The following is a 9,607-nucleotide window of genomic DNA, read 5'->3' as shown; positions in this document are numbered from 1 at the left end:
CAATTTAATAGTCGAAAGCTTGAAAGTACAAATGGTGTTTTTCTTCTTCTTTTCTTTTTGGCCAGTTGGAGAAGATGAATCTTTCATCTCTCCTTCCACCAATTTCTATTTATACTATGATTTTACTTTAATTAAACTAGATTAGTTTAATTAAGTTAACCTTAATTATTTAAGCTTAATCACTAATTAAATTAAGTAAATGTCACCATCCATCACTCCCCACTAAAATCCTTTTAGAAATGGTTTATTTTGGCCCTTTTGATAATTGCAATTCAAGTCCCCAAGTCTTATCTTAATTAAAAATCTATAGCGATTAAACTTTTACAATTTAGCCCCTGAACCTTAATTACTCACAATTTTGGCTAAATCACTAAACAAATTTCCAATTCATTAATATACTAACTTCGTAAAAATCCTTACTCGATTTACGGAAATAAGATCTTGAAACCATAATTTTCGACACCATTGAATTTCGAGTTGTTACATAAGCCTACCCAAAATGAGTTAGGCCGATCAAGATGTCCAATGTGATACCTAAACTATGAATATGTATTTTTTATGGTACCTATATTTACATAAAATGTCAAATAAGGTACTTGTACTTTGAAAATACCCAATTTGGTACTTGAACTATCAATATGTGTTTTTATTATGATACATGGTGTAAACATTATTAGTGAATTGCTAAACCATCCAATGAAAATTCAACATGGAATTGTTTTTTTCTTCCAAATTATTAAGTCCACATGGATGATATAAAATTATGTATAAAAATAAATAAAATAAAAAATTAAATTAAATTAAAAAAATAAATAACTAAATATATGGTTAATACGTGTCAAATTTTCATTGAATGGTTTAACAATTCACTGATGATCTTAACACTAGGTACCATAATAAAATATATATAGATAATTCATGTATCACATTGAACTTTTTCAAAGTAGATGTACCACATCAATAATTTATAAAAGTACAGGTACCATATAATAAAACTCATTATGTACCATATTGAACATTTTCAAAGTAAGAGCACCGTAATAAACATTTGGTGAAAGTACAGATACAAAATGTGACTTTATCCCAATATTAAATTATAAAAATTATCTTCCTGGTGCGACCCAGTCCAAGTCATAATTTTCAGCCTCGGCAGATCGGGGCAAATTTACATACAGTTCATTAGATCCTTTTCGTAATCCAATGAAATAATGACACCTATCCTGTAACACTTTTAACTTATAGCGTTGGAGTTTGTTGAGACGTGTCACTATTTCATTGGGTGATTTTAGGAAATGCATGTCGAAGGAAATTAATTAGATTTAAAGTTTGGCCCCGACAAGTATCTCTTTCTCTCAAAATCAGAGTCGGGAAAATTGAACCCAAAATCACCGAAGGAAAAGAAAAATCCAAATGGCGGAGCACCACCACCATCACCACCGTCCCAACCGCCTTTCCGTCCCTCCACGCGCCACTGCTTTCACAACCCCAACCCAAACTACCCCAAGATCTTACCCTTCGTATTCATACCCTCCTTCCATCACAACCCCAACTGCAACTCCATCAAAACACCGCCTTTCCCTCCAATCTTCCTCTTTGTCTTCTTCCTCCCAAAAGAAATCCTCCATTTCTTTCCTTCTTCTCCTCCTCCTTTCCCTTCGCTCTCTTTACTCTCTCCTTCCTTTCATTCGCTCTTCCCCTCCTTCTTTCTCAGTCTTCCCTTTCTCTTTCCTCCTTTCCTTTTTCTCTTTCCTCCTCTCTCTCTCTTTTACCCTCTTCTCCAAAAGGAACGCCAGAAACCATCCAATTTTCCCCATTAATTCTCTCTCCACCCCTCAACTCAAACTCCTACTCTCTAAGTCCTTCCTTTTGTCCATTATATTACTTCTCAGGTTCCAAGCTCTTAGATACTGTGGTACAGCTGCTATGATCTTAGCTGAACTATCGGGAAACCTTGCTGGCAGGCTATTTTCCAAAGAGAATAATAACCCCAAGAAAAGGTCGGTTTTTTCGTCTCAGATTATTGGGTTTTGCTTTTTATTTATTGGGTTAATGCTGTTATCTTTAAGTTGGGATAGAGTAGATTGTTTTCCTTTGAATAAGACCGGGTTTTCGATGTATCCTAGGGAAGGTTGTGTTAGAATTTGGCCAATGTTATTGCCCTTTTTATCAGGGTTTTTAGGTTGTTATGAAAAGGTTTCCATGAATTGGGGGAGCATTAGACAGCTTGGTCGAAAAAGGGTTCGATTGATTTCATCGTTTTTCACCACTGTTATGCTTTTTGTTCCTGCTGCTGTTAGTTTCTTTGTTTACGAAAGTCAAGGTGGAGGAAATATTTCTATTGATAATTTAGGTTGGCCTTTGGTGAATATTGTTGTTTTTGGAGTGATTTTGAGTGAGAATTTCGATGATGATGACAAGTTAATGAGTTCTAAAGATTTTCAGAGGGAGTTTATGGTTACTTTTGTTTGTACCATTGTTTTGGAGTTGTTTTATTTCAAGGAGTTATCTCTTTTGGGATTGTTGTTGTGCGGTTTGTTGTTGTACTTTGCTGTTCGAGAGCTTGATCCAGTTTATACAAGTTATATTGAATTGGGGATAGAATCATCGGAGTCTTTTAGCATGTCGATAATGAAACCAATTCAACATATATTGAGTGAGCGAAAGTCTCGGAAGATTGCATTGTTTCTATTGATTAATACTGCATACATGGTTGTGGAATTTGCTGCTGGCTTCATGAGTAATAGTCTTGGGTTGATATCAGATGCGTGTCACATGTTGTTCGATTGTGCGGCTTTGGCTATTGGGCTTTATGCTTCGTATATTTCACGGTTGCCTGCTAATAGTCAATTCAATTATGGTAGAGGCAGATTTGAGATTCTATCGGGGTATACTAATGCAGTTTTCCTAGTTCTAGTCGGGGCATTAATTGTGTTGGAATCCTTTGAGAGGATTTTGGATCCTCAAGAAATATCAACGAACAGTCTCTTAACTGTCTCGATTGGAGGGCTTGTTGTCAATGTGGTCGGTTTGATATTCTTTCATGAGGAGCATCATCATGCACATGGCGGAGCATGTTCGCACTCGCATTCTCATTCTGATTCCCACTTTCACGACCACCATCATCAGCATTCACATGATCACGAGAGTCATGTTGAACACCATGAATTTGTAAATGTTTCCGATGGATGCCAAGATTCTTGCTCTGGCCATGAACATCATCATGGGAGCAGACATCACAGCAACAATTACCATGCCGAAGATCACAAGAAACACGAATTTCGTGTCCACCATGGCCATGATCACAATCATGCCCCACATGATTGTGCCCACCATCATGATCACCACGGCTATGGACATCAACATGACCATGCTCATGACCACCATGATTGTGCCCATCATCATGATCACAATGATCATCATCATGATCTAGGCGTGCACCATGGGAAGTTACCCCTACAGAACCAACTTCTATCAGAAGGGAAGTTGCCCCAGAAGCATCAGCATGGACACATCGACCACAATATGGAAGGGATTTTCTTGCATGTTCTGGCAGACACCATGGGAAGTGTTGGAGTTGTTATGTCGACTCTCTTAATTAAGTACAAGGGGTGGCTAGTTGCTGATCCTGCATGTTCAATATTCATTTCGGTTTTAATTATATCATCAGTTATCCCATTGCTTAGAAACTCCTCCGAAATTTTGCTTCAAAGAGTTCCAAGGGCTCAAGAGCTGGTTTTGAAGAAGGCCATAAGTGATATTACGAACATGAAAGGGGTATGTCGTGTTCAGAACTTGCATGTATGGAGCTTTACAAACACGGATATCGTTGGAACAGTCCACCTTCATATATCAGCAGAAACTGACAAGGCTGCTATGAAATCACAAGTGTCGCACATCTTACATGATGCCGGAATCAAGGATTTGACGTTGCAAGTGGAGTGTGTGGAACTATAGTAACTGATCTTAGGTTACACTGTCGAGAATAGAGAGTAGCTCATTCATCTTTAGGACTGAGTCTTATCATGATCAAAAGCAACAGATAGCTCCAATCTATATGCTGTGTTGTAAGGAGTACATCTTTGTCGGTTTATCCTGGAGCATGTATATACTCGTAAAAGTTGAGTTCAGCATCGATGTTTTCTGTGAAGCAGTAGAAAAGGGTGAAAAAGGGGAAATGTTTATTTTTGTTACACATGAGATCAGTGTCAATTTCTCGTAGGTTCAGGTGAGTGAAATCCAAACAAGAAGATTTAATCGGTTATGTAATGAAACAAACAGTGGTACATTATTTTCTTGTATGACCTTTCTGCTTATAATGTAAAAAGAACTTGTTTTTATGGTTCATAATTATTTATTGGCATGTTTATTGAAGTATACTTTGAGTAGAAGTTAAAAGAATGTTGAAATACTTGTTTTGGAAAGCTTTTATATGGATATTGCTGCATGCTGGATGTGGCAATCGAGCAGGTTTAGATGGGTTTGAGTTGTATCGGTTTTCGATTACCATAAATTCAGGTAAAAGTATCGTGAAGATCCTTATATTAAAAGTTGGATTATATTTGGCTTTCTTTACTCAAAATTCCATATAAGTTAGATCAAAGAATAAATTAATCCATTTATTTTTATTGTTAACAATTAGTCATTGTATATTAGCATGATAATGTGTAATTTTTTGACTATTTCATTACCTACACTAGTTTTTGAATAGGAGAAATATATGGAAATTTTAACAGAAATGCAATTTATTCTTTGATCTAATGTATGAGAATTAGTTTACTCGTTTCTTTAATAAAGGAATAAAATACAATCTAACTTCTAATACGAAGACATTCATAATACTTTTACATGCAAATCTATGATAGAGAAATAATCATCGGATCTTTGTGTAACATATGCATTTTCAAGATGCAAATGGTTAAAAAAATCAATTTGTTTAGAAATCAAATTAATTGAATTTTTTATTTAATTATAATTAATTCTAATTTTTTATTATAAAAATAAATATTTATATTTAAAATAGCGAAAGTGTCTTAAATTTTTTATATAAAAATAAATTTTTTAAAAATACTACATAAGATAAAAGTCTAGAAATTAAAAGAAATTGCATATTGTACTTAATGCAGCATTTTAAAATTAATTATATTATGACATTGCAACAACCTTTATTACAAAAATAATAAAAAATGGTTTAATGACATTTTAGTCCTCTATTGTGGCAGGCTTCAACAACCTTCATACCAGAGAAATTAATTTCTAGACTTTTATTCGGTCGGTATTTGGCCAAACTTATGCCATAATAATTTTTTTGGCCCTCTTTATTTTAGGTTTTATTTGATTTTCATTTTTTTAGTCTTAAATTTGTATTTTTTTTATCAAATTACTTTAAAATTTAACTTTATTGATGTGACATGCATGTGAATAACATATCAACATTTACTAAATTTTTTTAATTTTAAAAATATTTAAAAATATTTTTTTATGATTTTAAAATAATTTAAAAAATTAATTAAATCCTGACTTGTTATCCATGTATATGCCACATCAGCAAAGTTAAAAAAAGTTAACTTTCAATCCATCTTGAGATAATTTGACAAAAAAATATAAATTTAAGGACTAAAAAGAACAAAAGAACTAAAATAATTTATTTTATAAAATTAATGAATCAAATAAATCATTATAATGTGAATGTGAACCAAATACAAATTCAATCTTTTAAATTTTTTATAAAAAATATTATATGCACTTAATTAAATACATATTTTTTATATATTTAACAGTTTTTAATGCAATTAACTAGTTGAACTGATTTTATCAATTGGTAGTATTTTAAATTAGAACTCTTATAATCAAATTAAACTAGTTGATTAGATCGATTGCACCAAATAAAAAAATTATTTCATTTGAATTAATTGAAGGGTAGTATTTACCCTCAAATCTTTGATTTAAACATGGATGTGGACTCGAGTTTACGAAACAGTAGTGAATTGAAACGGTGACAGACAACATCGTATTTGGTCTCAGCAAAGTGTGAGTCAAATCTAACTCAACAACCAAATAAAAAAACCAAAAACTCCTTCCACTGTCCAAACTAAAACCCCAGAATTCAACTGAAATCCGATCTCTCACTTCCCTAAGGGTTTTCAGACATGGAGAAAGTGGTTGCTGTGATCATGGTTGGTGGACCCACCAAAGGTAACAACAACACCCTTAGCCTTTGTCTTTTTGGTTGAGTTTGGATTTTGGTTTTTCATGTTTGATGACTGGATTCATTTTCCAGGGACTAGATTTAGACCTCTTTCATTCAATACTCCCAAACCCTTATTCCCTTTAGCAGGTCAGCCGATGGTTCATCACCCAATTTCTGCTTGTAAACGGGTATTTTTTTAATTAATTTCTTTCAAAATTTTCATACTAATTTCTCACATTATTGTATTTTCATTGTCGTTTTGATCTTATGTTCCATGATTCAAACACTTCATTCTATGATTGCATTTCGTCCCTTCACTCAAAATATGGACACCTCGAGTAAATTTGGTTCTTTGTGCTGTTGAAGACCAACAAAATAATAATATATGGCGTGTCATGTGTCGCTCGTATAGGGACAAGTTTTTAACAGCAAAAATTGATGGAAATTTTAACCAAAGGATCAGTTTGTTCTTTGATTTAATGTATATGGATTAGTTTGTCTATTTTTTTTAGTAGAAGGGGCAAAATGCAATCCGACTCTTAATGCAGGGGCCTCTACGATACTTTTACCTTCTATTGAGACATACCCTTAGAAATCATTATGTTAATGTTCATTGATTTCCTATACCTTTCTCTTGTTTGTTGTATAGATACCGAATTTGGCTCAGATTTTTCTAATTGGATTTTACGAGGAAAAAGAGTTCACATTATATGTCTCTTCGATCTCGAACGAGCTGAAAATACCAGTGAGGTGATTAGTGCACTGATTTATTATATTGTTCTCATTTTGAGTTTTCTATCCTACGGTGGATCTTACTTTTGTTTTTCTGGTTTTTAAATCGAGTTAGATACTTGAAAGAGGATAAACCCCATGGTTCAGCTGGTGGCCTCTATTACTTCAGAAATATTATAATGGAAGACAATCCGGTTCGAATTCTGCATTCCTTCTTTTCATATTCATTCGTGTTCATTTTTATAAGTTGATGTGCGGAAGCTTTGATTTACTTCTCATATCGTTTTCTTTTCGTACAGTCACATATCTTCCTGCTAAACTGTGATGTTTGTTGCAGTTTTCCGTTGACAGACATGCTCGGTGACTTCCCTGTTCCTTGTAAAATTTTATATACTTATGAATATGATTCCCCGAATATTAATCAGATGCTCGTTTCTGTAGAGGCTCACAAAAGATACAGTGGGATGGGAACTGTGTTAGTAATCAAGGAAAGTTCTTTTCTTTTTCATTTTTTCGGTCTTTGTTGCGGACCTGCGGTTGTCTTTTGACATTTTCTTGTTTCCCATTCAGGTATCTGCTGAGTCCGCTAATCAGTTTGGTGAGTTGGTTGCTGACCCGATCACAAAAGAGCTATTGCACTACACCGAGAAGCCCGAGACTTTTGTATGTTCATGGTGCTATTTTAATCTTTCCCTTATAGCTTGATTAATAGTCCTAAGCCGGCTTTTCCAATGGATTGCAGGTAAGCGATTTAATTAACTGTGGAGTTTACGTCTTTACTCCTGATATCTTTACTGCCATTCAAGAAGTCTCCACACACCGAGAAGACCAAGGTTGTATTGTCTTCGTGCTTTTACAATACTTTTTTTTGCTAATATACGAGGAAAATTTTTCTCTTGTTATCGGTAAATGACCTTTTTTTTGTCGTATTGCAGCTAATTTACGCCATTTGTCGAGCTTTGAAACGCTGCAGTCTCCAACAAGGTTGTCCTCTCTCACTAGTGTTACTGTGTTTAAACAGTTCTGATCTTAATGCCGATATCTATTCCCTCTCAGTAGGGCTCTTCCCCAAGATTTTGTTAGATTGGATCAAGATATCTTGTCCCCTTTTGCTGGAAAGAAGCAATTATATACGTACGAAACTATGGATTTCTGGGAACAGATCAAGACTCCAGGGTAAAAATGTTTCGGGTTGATGTTGCGTTTTCTGCTGATGAATTATCATTGTATTTAAACCTGTTATTATCCACACAGGATGTCTTTAAAATGTTCTGGTCTTTATCTTGCTCAATTCCGGTATACCTCCCCTGATCTATTAGCTGGTGGAGATGGAACTAAAAGTGCTTCGATTCTTGGTGATGTCTATGTGCATCCCTCGGCCAAAGTACACCCGACCGCAAAGGTACTCCCAGTTCTCGGTATTTGTTGCCCAAATGTGGAAACTATGTTCTAAGTCGTTCTCATGAACAGATCGGTCCCAATGTCTCTATTTCGGCAAATGTTCGTATAGGAGCTGGGGTGAGACTTATAGGTTGCATCATCTTGGATGATGTTGAAGTTCAGGTAAGGAAGTGAAAACTTGAAAATAAAATACTTCCATGATTTTCGTTGTATTAAACCGGTGCTGGTTTCTACTCGGTCGAGAAAAATATAATTTGATGTTTCTTCCGGCAGGAAAACGCGGTTGTTATTAATTCTATTGTTGGATGGAAGTCGTCTATAGGAAAGTGGTCTCGTGTCCAGGCAAGTTCCCATGTATCGATGCAATATTATATACGTAAATTGACACACGCGCACACATAAATAGAATCGAACAAATTTGTGTTCAGTCAGTCTTGTTTATGAATGTAGCATGCATGATCAGATAACAGCTCGACAAATTTTAGGAAGAAACTAGTAAAATTGCCATAACAAAAGATCATACTCGAACATTGGTACATTAGGCAGATTTATTTTGCTTGGCTGGCTGATCCTCAACCTTAATTTTCCAGGCTGATGGAGACTACAACGCAAAGCTCGGAATTACTATCCTTGGTACGTTTTTCTTACTAATAAATTTCTAGACAGTTTGGTAAAATATAACATTAGCGGATTAAATCTCCGATGCAGTTGAAGAAATGTTGAGCTTTAGTTTACTTTGTGTTGTGTTGCAGGAGAGGCTGTAATAGTAGAAGATGAAGTTGTTGTGATCAGTAGTATTGTTCTTCCGAATAAGACCCTTAATGTGAGCGTGCAAGACGAGATCATTTTATGACAATTGAAATGCCGCTCCACAAGTCCTGATTTTCGGCCTTGGAAAAAGAAAAAAGACCGGCAAGAATATTGGAAATGGTAAGAGCATAAACAAGATCAAAGTACAGCGGGGGAATAGTTTTACCACGAAAGCCTTGTGATGTAAGATATTAGTGTGTGATTATCAATTTGAAGTTTCGAAGTTTTCAAATCCAGAATGCAAAAACTAGAATTCTTTTATTGCTTTTCGTTTGGTCCCCTTTTTCTTTTTTGTTTTTTTGCAATATGGAGTTTTGTTCTTGATTGAAATACGAATGAGAATTACAAAAATTTTACTTCTTTGAATCTCATTTTATGATTTATTAGTTGAATCGATTGGTCTGATCCGAGGTTTTTTCTTATGGTTGCTATTTGCCGTAGGAGTGAGTGATTTATTTTAAATGAATTGCGTAGTCT

The 9,607-nt window shown here is 34.7% G+C and overlaps 2 protein-coding genes across 3 annotated transcripts; both read left to right on the top strand.

The window, feature by feature from the left end:
- The first annotated feature begins 1,343 nt into the window (after window positions 1-1,343).
- Window positions 1,344-4,344, top strand: LOC107958595 (probable zinc transporter protein DDB_G0291141). The gene has a single exon (XM_016894409.2). The coding sequence runs from the start codon at window positions 1,411-1,413 to the stop codon at window positions 3,952-3,954; it is 2,544 nt and encodes an 847-aa protein (XP_016749898.1). The 5' UTR covers window positions 1,344-1,410; the 3' UTR covers window positions 3,955-4,344.
- A 1,629-nt stretch (window positions 4,345-5,973) lies between these two features.
- On the top strand, window positions 5,974-9,490 carry LOC107958596 (mannose-1-phosphate guanyltransferase alpha). Of its 2 annotated transcripts, none has more exons than XM_016894411.2 (15): window positions 5,974-6,192; window positions 6,278-6,375; window positions 6,837-6,937; window positions 7,035-7,113; window positions 7,219-7,279; window positions 7,361-7,407; window positions 7,490-7,582; window positions 7,662-7,752; window positions 7,855-7,903; window positions 7,979-8,095; window positions 8,174-8,321; window positions 8,390-8,482; window positions 8,594-8,662; window positions 8,911-8,953; window positions 9,073-9,490. In XM_016894411.2, the coding sequence occupies exons 1-15, from the start codon at window positions 6,147-6,149 to the stop codon at window positions 9,171-9,173; spliced, it is 1,236 nt and encodes a 411-aa protein (XP_016749900.2). In that variant the 5' UTR covers window positions 5,974-6,146; the 3' UTR covers window positions 9,174-9,490. The 2 variants fall into 2 exon arrangements, with proteins under 2 accessions (XP_016749900.2, XP_016749899.2); XM_016894410.2 differs by having other exon boundaries at window positions 7,976-8,095.
- The last annotated feature ends 117 nt before the right edge of the window (window positions 9,491-9,607 follow it).

Source organism: Gossypium hirsutum, chromosome D07 (genome assembly GCF_007990345.1).
Source record: "Gossypium hirsutum isolate 1008001.06 chromosome D07, Gossypium_hirsutum_v2.1, whole genome shotgun sequence".
In the NCBI taxonomy this organism is placed as follows: Eukaryota; Viridiplantae; Streptophyta; class Magnoliopsida; order Malvales; family Malvaceae; genus Gossypium; species Gossypium hirsutum.
Note: the sequence above shows the minus strand (reverse complement) of the source record. Positions and strands in the feature narration are given on the sequence as shown.